This window comes from Bombina bombina, chromosome 1, assembly GCF_027579735.1.
Source record: "Bombina bombina isolate aBomBom1 chromosome 1, aBomBom1.pri, whole genome shotgun sequence".
Lineage (NCBI taxonomy): Eukaryota > Metazoa > Chordata > Amphibia > Anura > Bombinatoridae > Bombina > Bombina bombina.
The window spans coordinates 514,257,821-514,271,717 of record NC_069499.1 but is presented as its reverse complement, the minus strand read 5'-3'; the positions used below and the strand labels follow the sequence as shown (position 1 = coordinate 514,271,717).

Genomic DNA, 13,897 nt, shown 5'->3' with positions numbered 1-13,897 from the left:
ACTGGATATGGCAGTTAGGGGAGGAGCTATATAGCAGCTCTGCTGTGGGTGATCCTCTTGCAACTTCGTGTTGGGAAGGAGAATATCCCACAAGTAATGGATTATCCGTGGACTGGATACACCACAAGAGAAATAAATTTATCAGGTAAGCATAAATTATGTTTTTCTAAGTTTCACCATATTACTGTTCAGATATGTGTCAAGCATAGTGGCAGTGAGATGGCAGTTTAAAGTCTGAGAGTGGAAAGAGTATATACATATCTGCTCTGTAGTGTCTATAACTAGCATCTCTTAAGCTAATTTTCAGAGGCTCATCTATAGACTATATGGGCATTTATAGCGCTAATTAATGCATGTTGTCACAGTTGTTTAATAGATATATATTTCCTCTCAGTGGCAGCTGTCATCAGTTGCAGTCTTGTCGGTCCGAAAAGTTTCAATGGTGAAATGAGAAGTGGTCTTAGCTCCTTTCTGCTGAAATTTGTTATAGTAAAGCTTGATTCTACTGTTAAAGGTTTACTCAGAGTGGTTGCGGGTGCCATCTTATAGTAAGTGGTGGCATAATTCCATTTTGGCATGTCCGGCTTTAACAAGAGGAGTTTAGCCAAGGCATATTTTCTCTTTTTGAATGTTTGTCGCCTGGGGAAAACAGCAGTGATGATATTGTAGGGCTGCTGTCTAGTTGCATAGGCTTTTCCTCTCTCGGTGTAGTAATTAGGCCGTCATCCACAGGCTAAAAGATTGATTCAGGCCTATCTCCCACTGAATGTTGCAGTGTTTATTCTGTGGCCCTTATAGCTGCTGCCCTTTCCATAAGAAGCTGTAAGTCTTGTTCCGAGGTAGCCTTGTTTATCATGGCTTGTAGCAAGGCTTCCACTTTGGCCAGTTGGAGATCTAAAACGTTGTAGGAGTTGTCGATCCACATTGTGGCTGGTTGTATTCTGTGTCGGCACTCGCTTCACAACTGTGCCGCGTGGCCCTTATAGTTGCTGCCCTTTCCATAAGAAGCTGTTAGTCTTGTTCCGAGGTAACCTTGTTTATCATGGCTTGTAGCAAGGCTTCCACTTTGGCCAGTTGGAGATCTAAAGCGCTGTAGGAGTTGTCGATCCACATTGTGGCTGGTTGTATTCTGTGTCGGCACTCGCTTCACAACTGTGCCGCTTGAAAAATCGTGCTGGTTTGAGAAGGTAAAGGAGGCTTATGAGGGTCTAAGGTATTGCTTTAAATTTTTATAGTGACCAGATCTGGCAGGGTACCCCAGAGATTTCTGGGGGGGGGGACACCGCCTATACGTTAGCCGCCGCTTCAGGCCTCAGATGTCCTATTCTGTCTCCGGAGTCAATGACACGGCTACTTGAGGTTTAGTGTTGATTGGAGGTAGAAGTAATACGAAATCAATCGCACTGATGTTAAGAGCTGTATTTTTTTTGGTAATAACCCAAAGCTCCAGAAGAGTGCGACTACACAGAGCTGCTGCTTGTACACGCCCCCCCCTTTGCAATACATTTTTATTTTTTATTTTCCCCCTTTCTCATGTAAATTAGCTCTGAAAATTAACCAATTTTTAATTCTAAGAACCTGAAATGCACCTTGTAAAATTCTCAAGGCTAACTCTGTTTACATATATGTCCCTAATTGGCTTTGTAAAATAAAAACTGCAAAACAATTTACTTTATGACTGTGATTAGCCTTGTTGTCATGTCACCTCTTATTTAGATCATAGAGTTTTTTTCTTTGTATTTTATGGTTTAGACCATGTAATAACTGCAGTAGGATGTTAATTTGTTTTAAACTCACATAGTTGTAGATTTGTTTTACCATATGCACCATTTTCACAACACTTGACATAATAACTTGAACTTTCAAAAATATGTTCGGATTCTTATCCTTATTTGTATAAATTTAAAAGTTAAACTTTGGAGAGGACTGTTGTGTTTTATATATAATTAAAATGTGCAAAACATAAATGTTCTCACCAATTAAATTTTTCTTCTCTTTCTTTAAGAAAACCGGTTTATGTTCATAAAATATCTGGTCGCTTCGATGTTGGGAATTTGGAGTCCTATTTAATATGCAACAAATATTTCCAGGAAAAGCTGAAGAACATGCCAACTTACCTTCAATGACAGAGGATATTTAAGAGCCTAGCAATTGTACAATAGATCAAAGAGCTGTATTAGATAGTAATGTAATGTACAGGTCGTGCTAAAAAGAAGCATGATAAAATGAATGTTACTGTCATTCAACCTGCCTTAAAGGAATAGGAAACCCAAATTTTTTCTTTCATGATTCAGATAGAGCATTTGATTTTAAACAACTTTCTCCAACATTGGTGTGTCCGGTCCACGGCGTCATCCTTACTTGTGGGATATCTCTTCCCCAACAGGAAATGGCAAAGAGTCCCAGCAAAGCTGGCCACACAGTCCCTCCTAGGCTCCGCCCACCCCAGTCATTCTCTTTGCGTTGCACAGGCAACATCTCCACAGAGATGGTTAAGAGTTTTTTTGGTGTTTAAATGTAGTTTTTATTCTTCTATCAAGTGTTTGTTATTTTAAAATAGTGCTGGTATGTACTATTTACTCTGAAACAGAAAAGGATGAAGATTTCTGTTTGTGAGAGGAAGATGATTTTAGCAGACAGTAACTAAAATCGATTGCTGTTTCCACATAGGACTGTTGAGATGAAGTAACTTCAGTTGGGGGAAACAGTTAGCAGACTTTTCTGCTTAAGGTATGACTAGCCATGACTAGCCATATTTCTAACAAGACCATGTAATGCTGGAAGGCTGTCATTTCCCCTCATGGGGACCGGTAAGCCATTTTCTTAGTCAAGCAAACAGAATAAAGGGCTTAATATGGGCTATAAAACTGGTAGACATTTTTATGGGCTAAATCGATTGCTTTATTTGGGCATTTTATTCATATTTATGCTGACAATTCACATTTATAAACTTGGGGAACGTTTATTAAACGGCAGGCACTATGTTAGACACCTTTTCCAGTCAGGGGGCCTTCCTAGTTGTAGGCTGAGCCTCATTTTCGCGCCATTACTGCGCAGTTGTTTTTTGAGAGCAGGGCATGCAGATGCATGTGTGAGGATCTGAAAGTTGCTGGAAAAGTTTCTAGAAGGCGTCAATTGGTATCGTATTCTCCTCTGGGCTTGGTTAGGTCTCAGCAAAGGCTATAGCTGGGACTGTATAGGGGTTAAATTTGTAAACGGCTCCGGTTCCATTATTTTAAGGGTTAAAGCTCTGAAATTTGGTGTGCAATACTCTTAATGCTTTAAGACACTGTGGTGAAATTTTGGTAATTTTTGAACAATTCCTTCATACTTTTTCACATATTCAGTAATAAAGTGTTTTCTGTTTAAAATTTAAAGAGACAGTAACGGTTTTGTTTTAAAACGTTTTTTGTGCTTTATTGAAAAGTTTAAGCCTGTTTAACATGTCTGTGCCTTCGGATAAGCTATGTTCTATATGTATGAAAGCTAATGTGTCTCCCCATTTAAATTTGTGTGATAATTGTGCCATAGCATCCAAACAAAGTAAGGACAGTACTGCCACAGATAATGAAATTGCCCAAGATGATTCCTCAGATGAGGGGAGTAAACATGATACTACATCATCTCCTACTGTGTCTACACCAGTTTTGCCCACACAGGAGGCCCCTAGTACATCTAGCGCGCCAATGCTTATTACCATGCAACAATTAACGGCTGTAATGGATAACTCCATAGCAAATATTTTATCCAAAATGCCTACTTATCAGAGAAAGCGCGATTGCTCTGTTTTAAACACTGAAGAGCAGGAGGGCGCTGATGATAATTGTTCTGTCATACCCTCACACCAATCTGAAGGGGCCATGAGGGAGGTTTTGTCAGATGGGGAAATTTCAGATTCAGGAAAAATTTCTCAACAAGCTGAACCTGATGTTGTGACATTTAAATTTAAATTAGAACATCTCCGCGCACTGCTTAAGGAGGTGTTATCTACTCTGGATGATTGTGACAACTTGGTCATTCCAGAGAAATTATGCAAGATGGACAAGTTCCTAGAGGTTCCGGTGCACCCCGGCGCTTTTCCTATACCCAAGCGGGTGGCGGACATAGTGAATAAGGAGTGGGAAAAGCCCGGCATACCTTTTGTTCCCCCCCCTATATTTAAGAAATTATTTCCTATGGTCGACCCCAGAAAGGACTTATGGCAGACAGTCCCTAAGGTCGAGGGGGCAGTTTCTACTCTAAACAAACGCACTACTATTCCTATCGAGGATAGTTGTGCTTTCAAAGATCCTATGGATAAAAAATTGGAGGGTTTGCTTAAAAAGATTTTTGTACAGCAAGGTTACCTTCTACAACCCATTTCGTGCATTGTTCCTGTCACTACAGCAGCGTGGTTCTGGTTCGAGGAACTAGAAAACTTGCTTAGTAGAGAGACTCCATATGAGGAGGTTATGGACAGAGTTCACGCACTTAAATTGGCTAACTCTTTTATTTTAGATGCCGCTTTGCAATTAGCTAGATTAGTGGTGAAAAATTCAGGGTTTGCTATCATGGCGCGCAGAGCGCTTTGGCTAAAGTCTTGGTCAGCGGATGTGTCATCCAAGACAAAATTGCTTAACATCCCTTTCAAAGGTAAAACTCTATTTGGACCAGAATTGAAAGAGATTATTTCAGACATCACTGGGGGAAAGGGCCACGCCCTTCCACAAGATAGGCCTTTCAAGGCCAAGAATAAGTCTAATTTTCGTTCCTTTCGCAATTTCAGGAACGGACCGGCCTCTAATTCTGCATCCTCTAAGCAAGAGGGTAATGCCTCACAACCCAAACCAGCCTGGAAACTGATGCAAGGCTGGAACAAGGGTAAGCAGGCCAAGAAGCCTGCCGCTGCTAACAAAACAGCATGAAGGAGTAGCCCCCGATCCGGGACCGGATCTAGTGGGGGGCAGACTCTCTCTCTTTGCTCAGGCTTGGGCAAGAGATGTTCAGGATCCCTGGGCGCTAGAAATAGTTTCTCAGGGTTATCTCCTGGAATTCAGGGAACTACCCCCAAGGGGAAGGTTCCACTTATCCTCAAACCAAATAAAGAGACAGGCGTTCTTACATTGTGTAGAAGACCTGTTAAAGATGGGAGTGATACACCCAGTTCCAATAAAGGAACAAGGAATGGGATTTTATTCCAATCTGTTCGTAGTTCCCAAAAAAGAGGGAACTTTCAGACCAATTTTGGATTTGAAGATCCTAAACAAATTTCTCAGGGTACCATCGTTCAAGATGGAAACCATTCGAACGATTCTACCCACTATCCAGGAAAGTCAATTTATGACTACCGTGGATCTAAAGGATGCGTACCTACATATTCCTATCCACAAAGAACATCATCAGTTCCTAAGGTTCGCTTTTCTGGACAAGCATTACCAGTTTGTGGTCCTCCCATTCGGGTTAGCCACTGCTCCAAGGATTTTCACAAAGGTACTAGGGTCCCTTCTAGCGGTTCTAAGACCGAGGGGCATTGCAGTAGTACCTTACTTGGACGACATTCTAATACAAGCGTCGTCCCTGTCAAAAGCAAAGGCTCATACAGACATCGTTCTGGCCTTTCTCAGATCACACGGATGGAAGGTGAACATAGAAAAAAGTTCTCTGTCTCCGTCGACAAGAGTTCCCTTCTTGGGAACAATAATAGATTCCTTAGAAATGAGGATTTTTCTGACAGAGGTCAGAAAGTCAAAACTTCTAAGCACTTGTCAAGTTCTTCATTCTGTTCCTCGTCCTTCCATAGCGCAGTGCATGGAAGTAGTAGGGTTGATGGTTGCAGCAATGGACATAGTTCCTTTTGCACAAATTCATCTAAGACCATTACAACTGTGCATGCTCAAACAGTGGAATGGGGACTATACAGACTTGTCTCCAATGATTCAAGTAGATCAGAAGACCAGAGATTCACTCCGTTGGTGGCTGACACTGGACAATCTATCCCAGGGAATGAGCTTCCGCAGACCAGAGTGGGTCATTGTCACGACCGACGCCAGTTTAGTGGGCTGGGGCGCGGTCTGGGAATCCCTGAAAGCTCAGGGTCTATGATCTCGGGAAGAGTCTCTTCTCCCGATAAACATTCTGGAACTGAGAGCGATATTCAATGCTCTCAGAACTTGGCCTCAACTAGCAAGGGCCAGATTCATAAGATTCCAATCAGACAACATGATGACCGTTGCGTATATCAATCATCAGGGGGGAACAAGGAGTTCCCTGGCGATGAAAGAAGTGACCAAAATAATTCAATGGGCAGAGGATCACTCCTGCCACCTGTCTGCGATCCAAATCCCAGGTGTGGAAAACTGGGAGGCGGATTATCTGAGTCGTCAGACATTCCATCCAGGGGAGTGGGAACTCCACCCGGAGATCTTTGCCCAAATAACTCAATTATGGGGCATTCCAGACATGGATTTGATGGCGTCTCGTCAGAACTTCAAGGTTCCTTGCTACGGGTCCAGATCCAGGGATCCCAAGGCGACTCTAGTAGATGCACTAGTAGCCCCTTGGACCTTCAACCTAGCTTATGTATTTCCACCGTTTCCTCTCATTCCCAGGCTGGTAGCCAGGATCAATCAGGAGAGGGCCTCTGTGATCTTGATAGCTCCTGCGTGGCCACGCAGGACTTGGTATGCAGACCTGGTGAATATGTCATCGGTTCCACCATGGAAGCTACCTTTGAGACAGGACCTTCTTGTTCAGGGTCAATTCGAACATCCAAATCTGGTTTCCCTCCAGCTGACGGCTTGGAGATTGAACGCTTGATTCTATTGAAGCGTGGGTTTTCAGATTCCGTGATAGATACTCTGGTTCAGGCCAGAAAACCGGTAACTAGAAAGATTTACCATAAGATATGGAAAAGATATATCTGTTGGTGTGAATCCAAAGGATTCCCATGGAATAAGATAAAAATTTCTAGGATTCTCTCCTTTCTACAAGAAGGTTTGGAGAAAGGGTTATCTGCAAGTTCTCTAAAGGGACAGATCTCTGCTTTATCAGTCTTACTACACAAAAGACTGGCAGCTGTGCCAGATGTTCAAGCATTTGTTCAGGCTCTGGTTAGGATCAAGCCTGTTTACAGACCTTTGACTCCTCCCTGGAGTCTAAATCTAGTTCTTTCAGTTCTTCAAGGGGTTCCGTTTGAACCTTTACATTCCATAGATATTAAGTTACTATCTTGGAAAGTTTTGTTTTTGGTTGCTATTTCTTCTGCTAGAAGAGTTTCTGAGTTATCTGCTCTGCAGTGTTCTCCGCCCTATCTGGTGTTCCATGCAGATAAGGTGGTTTTGCGTACTAAGCCTGGTTTTCTTCCAAAGGTTGTTTCTAACAAAAATATTAACCAGGAGATAGTTGTACCTTCTTTGTGTCTGAATCCAGTTTCAAAGAAGGAACTTTGTTACACAATTTGGACGTAGTCCGTGCTCTAAAATTCTATTTAGAGGCTACAAAAGATTTCAGACAAACATCTTCTTTGTTTGTTGTTTATTCTGGTAAAAGGAGAGGTCAAAAAGCGACTTCTACCTCTCTTTCCTTCTGGCTTAAAAGCATCATCCGATTGGCTTATGAGACTGCCGGACGGCAGCCTCCTGAAAGAATCACAGCTCCCTCCACTAGGGCTGTGGCTTCCACATGGGCCTTCAAGAACGAGGCTTCTGTTGACCAGATATGTAAGGCAGCGACTTGGTCTTCACTGCACACTTTTGCCAAATTTTACAAATTTGATACTTTTGCTTCTTCGGAGGCTATTTTTGGGAGAAAGGTTTTGCAAGCCGTGGTGCCTTCCGTTTAGGTAACCTGATTTGCTCCCTCCCTTCATCCGTGTCCTAAAGCTTTGGTATTGGTTCCCACAAGTAAGGATGACGCCGTGGACCGGACACACCAATGTTGGAGAAAACAGAATTTATGCTTACCTGATAAATTACTTTCTCCAACGGTGTGTCCGGTCCACGGCCCGCCCTGGTTTTTTAATCAGGTCTGATGAATTATTTTCTCTAACTACAGTCACCACGGTACCATATGGTTTCTCCTATATTTTTCCTCCTGTCCGTCGGTCGAATGACTGGGGTGGGCGGAGCCTAGGAGGGACTGTGTGGCCAGCTTTGCTGGGACTCTTTGCCATTTCCTGTTGGGGAAGAGATATCCCACAAGTAAGGATGACGCCGTGGACCGGACACACCGTTGGAGAAAGTAATTTATCAGGTAAGCATAAATTCTGTTTTCTAATTTTCTTCTATTATCAAATTGTCTTTGTTCTTTTGGTATTTTTTGTTGAAAAGCAGGGACGTATGCTTAGGAGCCGGCCTATTCCTGGCAGGCCCGGCGCTTGCATAAAGGCAAGTTAGGCAACCGCTGTGGGGCGCAAAATTGGAGATCAGTGATTTAAAAAATCAAAAAATTCAGTGCTGGTATAACTCCTCCTCCACCCTAATGTGCGTGCAGCGCTCTGTCACCACATCTCTCCCGAGGATGGAACCGCCCTCAACTTTACTGGTATTCAAGAGAACGGTAGAGGAGGAGATAGAAGTTAGTAAGTGATCATGTTTAAAGTGTTTATTAGTAATTAAACAAAAGCTTGGGTGCTTTTCGGTATGTTTTTGCATTGTTTGGGAGTATCTGTGACTGTGAAAATGTGCTAAATTGCTGCTATGTACCATCCGACCTTGTTGCCACTTGCCTCTGTAGTTTGACTTCTGCTGCATTCACACACTCCTTACCATGGGTAGCTTGTGGGTGACAGCAAAGTCTAGGCCACCCCATCTCCTGTTTCCTCCCGTTGTGTGCAACGTCACAGGCACTTATTTGATATCAGCCGTATTTCTTCTTCAGCAGCAACGACCAGTGCTCTAACCCCTTCATTTCCCACTTAAGGAACCTACATTGCCTAGTGACGCTTTTGACTGTATAGAAGTTATTGCTGCTATACCCAGCATTTTCCTCCACGGCTCGTCAGATGCAAGTCTGTACACAACAAATTATCAGGGATATATAACTAGTAGAGAACATGTTTGTTGGTATTTAGGGATGGTCTGGACACACAATGCAGATGGAAGTTTTACAAATGGGATCCGTACTTCGTTTCCTACCAGAATGATTGTGACTTTTGTGCTATGTCTGATCTGTTTGTACAATGTAAGAAACAAGCTGTGAAATGTGCATATGAAACCAGTTACAAGTTAATTTACATGCTCATTATACTGCAACTAATGTTTTAACACATGCCTAAACCTTCCATTTTTTATGTTCAGAAACTTTTTGACACTCAATTACAGCAAGTGGTACTTTTTATAGTAAAGCCTATGGTGGCTCAGAATGGCCACACTGATGAAGCTGGCATTTCTCAAAAGAAGCTAATTAATCTTTCAAATGTATATAATGTATATTAAAGAAATGATTCAATCTTAATTTAACCTGTTTTAAAATGTTGTGACTTTTTAATATAATTGTCATTTTTTTTTTAAGCGTGTGATACTCCATGCTAAAATATTTACAATTACAAGATAAACTGCCTATTTGAACTACAATGGAAGACTAAAAGGTCTAGAACCTATTGTAGTTTTAAACTTTACAATCTGGTAGTAACGATTTGAATAAGATTTGAGGAATTTTTGCATTGCTGCTATTGTACAGGATAGATTACAACTGCAATAGAATCCTGACATAAATATGGTCATAACCCATAGAACAGTCATATCCCATAATAACCTACACCTGCAGCTTGTTTGAGAGATTCACAATTTGTATTTAGGATGGAGAATAATCTATTGTTCATTTGCTTTATGTATGTGTGTGTCTATGTGTATGTGTGTGTATAAATATGTATGTAGTTGTGTGTGTCTGTCATTATGTATGTATGTTGTGTGTGCGTATAAATATGTATGTGGTTGTGTATGTATTAATGTGTGTGCCTGTCATGTATGTATGTTTGTGGTGGGTGTAAATATGTGTGTGGTTGTGTGTGTGTGTATAAATGTGTGTGTCTGTCATTATGTATGTGTGCATGAGTATGTATAAATATGTATGTGTGTGTATAAATATGTGTGTATGAATGTATAAATGAGTGTGTAAATATGTATGTGTGTGTGTGTGTATAAATGTGTATGTATGTTTGTGTGTGTGCATGAGTATGTCTGTGTGTATAAATGTGTATGTATGTTTGTGTGAGTGTATATATGTATGTGTACTTAACAAAAAACAAATATATACCCATTTCAATTATTTATTTTTACCAGTCAAACCAATATAACATCTCAACATTCACAAATATACATTTCTGACATTCAAAAACAAAACAAAAACAAATCAGTGACCAATATAGCCACTTTTCTTTGCAAGGACACTCAAAAGCCTGCCATCCATGGATTCTGTCAGTGTTTTGATCTGTTCACCATCAACATTGCGTGCAGCAGCAACCACAGCCTCCCAGACACTGTTCAGAGAGGTGTTCTGTTTTCCCTCCTTGTAAATCTCACATTTGATGATGGACCACAGGTTCTCAATGGGGTTCAGATCAGGTTAACAAGGAGGCCATGTCATTAGATTTTCTTCTTTTATACCCTTTCTTGCCAGCCACGCTGTGGAGTACTTGGACGCGTGTGATGGAGCATTGTCCTGCATGAAAATCATGTTTTTCTTGAAGGATGCAGACTTCTTCCTGTACCACTGCTTGAAGAAGGTGTCTTCCAGAAACTGGCAGTAGGACTGGGAGTTGAGCTTGACTCCATCCTCAACCCGAAAAGGCCCCACAAGCTCATCTTTGATGATACCAGCCCAAACCAGTACTCCACCTCCACCTTGCTGGCGTCTGAGTCGGACTGGAGCTCTCTGCCCTTTACCAATCCAGCCACGGGCCCATCCATCTGGCCCATCAAGACTCACTCTCATTTCATCAGTCCATAAAACCTTAGAAAAATCAGTCTTGAGATATTTCTTGGCCCAGTCTTGACGTTTCAGCTTGTGTGTCTTGTTCAGTGGTGGTCGTCTTTCAGCCTTTCTTACCTTGGCCATGTCTCTGAGTATTGCACACCTTGTGCTTTTGGGCACTCCAGTGATGTTGCAGCTCTGAAATATGGCCAAACTGGTGGCAAGTGGCATCTTGGCAGCTGCACGCTTGACTTTTCTCAGTTCATGGGCAGTTATTTTGCGCCTTGGTTTTTCCACACGCTTCTTGCGACCCTGTTGACTATTTTGAATGAAACGCTTGATTGTTCGATGATCACGCTTCAGAAGCTTTGCAATTTTAAGAGTGCTGCATCCCTCTGCAAGATATCTCACTATTTTTTACTTTTCTGAGCCTGTCAAGTCCTTCTTTTGACCCATTTTGCCAAAGGAAAGGAAGTTGCCTAATAATTATGCACACCTGATATAGGGTGTTGATGTCATTAGACCACACCCCTTCTCATTACAGAGATGCACATCACCTAATATGCTTAATTGGTAGTAGGCTTTCCAGCCTATACAGCTTGGAGTAAGACAACATGCATAAAGAGGATGATGTGGTCAAAATACTCATTTGCCTAATAATTCTGCACTCCCTGTATATATATATGTGTATATATATATATATATATATATATGTGTGTGTGTGTGTGTGTGTGTGTACAGAAACATTTTGTTACCTGCTATGTTGTGCAGAGCCACCACTTTAGCACATTGTTATGTAGAAATGAACTAGTATATCCATTGCACATTACTAGAACATTTTGTTAAGAAGCAGTAATGGCAGGGTATATCATATTTCTTCTACAAGATACGACGAGTCCACGGATTTCATCCTTACTTGTGGGATATTATCCTCCTGCTAACAGGAAGTGGAAAAGAGCACCACAGCAGAGCTGTATATATAGCTCCTCCCTTCCCCTCCACCCCCAGTCATTCTCTTTGCCTGTGTTATACTAGGAAGAGTTAAAGTGAGGTTTTAGTTTTATTTTCTTCAATCAAGAAGTTTTTTTATTTTAAATGGTACCGGTGAGTACTATTTTCCTCAGGGGGTTATGGAAGAAGATTTCTGCCCTGAGCTACAAGCAGCATTAAGGTATGTGCAGCCTTTTGTTTTCTGAGGAGACTTGATATATCAGAACTGGCTGGCATTTATTCCCCTGTATGGGAATAGGGTAAGCAATAGACCTGTTATCACAGAAGGGTGTTACTGGAGTCCCTGGATTTTATTGTTTAGCTAGTTGACGTTATAAGGGCATTATATGACACTGTGGGAGAGGCAAAGAAAAACGGTTCATAATGTTTTTATTTTGGCAATAACCAGTATGATTTACTGGGATGTGTTTGGGGGTGTACATTGGTTTTGATAAACTTGTGTCTGAAACCGCTTCCCCATGCGGTTGTGTTTGGGCCTACTCTGGCATCGGCCTTAAGGGGCGGGGCTTGTTTTCGCGTGTTCAGATGCGCACTTCCTTCTGACTAGGCAGCAGCAAGCAGTAACTCCGGTGGCTCCTGGACAGTGTATCTTTGGTCCGGAGTGTGGGAAAGTCGTTTCGAAATACCCTGGGGGCAGGTAGGCACCACAGCAGAGCTGTGGCGAGGTGCAGAGGGTGTTTATGATTGTAAACTGACAATTTGTTGATCTAAGTACTTTAGAGCCTTATTTCTCCCCTTACTACTGGGGTGCAGTAATTTTTGGATAAACCAACGAGTTTAGGTTAAATTTGGAGACAATTTAACGTTATTTAAGGAGTTTTGGAAAAATTGTTCACTTTTTATTTTCTTAAAGGCGCAGTACACGTTTTTCAAAAGTTTATTTTAAGCAATAAATAAAGTGTTTAAACGACTTCTGTGGTTATTACTAGTCTGTTCAACATGTCTGACATTGAAGATTCTGAATCTCATTGTTCTATGGGTTTATTGTGGAACCCCCTCTAACATTGTGTACCTCTTGTACTGAAAGAGCCTTACATTGTAAAGACCAAGAGCCTTACATTGTAAAGACCATATTTTAGGTCAAGAAAGTGTGCCTAAGGATGATTCTCAGTCTGAAGAGAATCAGGATATGCCATCCAATTCTCCCCAAGTGTCACAACCTTTAACGCCCACACAAGCGACGCCAAGTACTTCTAGTGCGTCTAATTCTTTTACTCTGCAGGAGATGGCTGCAGTTATGTCAACTACCCTTACACAGGTATTATCTAAATTACCAGTGTTACAGGGTAAAGGCAGTAGGTCAGGTATTAATGTAAATACTGAATCCTCTGATGCTTTATTAGCTATTTCTGATGTACCCTCACAGTGTTCTGAGTTGGGGGTCAGGGAATTGCTGTCTGAGGGTGAAATTTCAGACTCAGGGAATGTTTTACCTCAGACAGATTCGGACGGTATGTCCTTTAAATTTAAGCTTGAACACCTCCGCCTGTTACTTCGGGAGGTTTTAGCGACTCTGGATGATTGTGACCCTATTGTAATACCACCAGAGAAATTGTGTAAGATGGATAAATATCTAGAAGTACCTACTTACACTGATGTTTTTCCGGTTCCTAAAAGAATTTCGGAAATTATAAAAAAGGAATGGGATAGACCAGGTATACCGTTTTCTCCCCCTCCTAATTTTAAGAAAATGTTTCCCATATCAGACACCATTCGGGACTCGTGGCAAACGGTCCCTAAGGTAGAGAGAGCTATATCTACCCTGGCTAAGCATACAACTATACCCATAGAGGACAGTTGTGCTTTCAAAGACCCTATGGATAAAAAGTTAGAGGGTCTTCTAAAGAAATTATTTATTAATCAGGGTTTTCTTTTACAACCTATGGCCTGCATTGTTCCAGTAACTACTGCAGCAGCTTTTTGGTTTAAGGCTCTGGAAGAGTCTCTAAAAGTTGAGACTTCGTTAGATGACATTTTGGATAGAATTAAGGCTCTC

General features: G+C 41.6%; 1 protein-coding gene across 2 annotated transcripts in view; it reads left to right on the top strand.

The window, feature by feature from the left end:
- Window positions 1-2,334, top strand: part of LOC128645551 (UTP--glucose-1-phosphate uridylyltransferase-like) — a 71,205-nt gene extending 68,871 nt beyond the window's left edge. For both annotated transcript variants that reach the window (XM_053698604.1, XM_053698603.1), the window contains one exon: window positions 2,006-2,334. In XM_053698604.1, coding sequence (XP_053554579.1) covers window positions 2,006-2,126 — 121 coding nt within the window. In that variant the 3' untranslated portion in view covers window positions 2,127-2,334. The remainder of the gene's footprint in view (window positions 1-2,005) is intronic.
- Window positions 2,335-13,897: the final 11,563 nt, after the last annotated feature.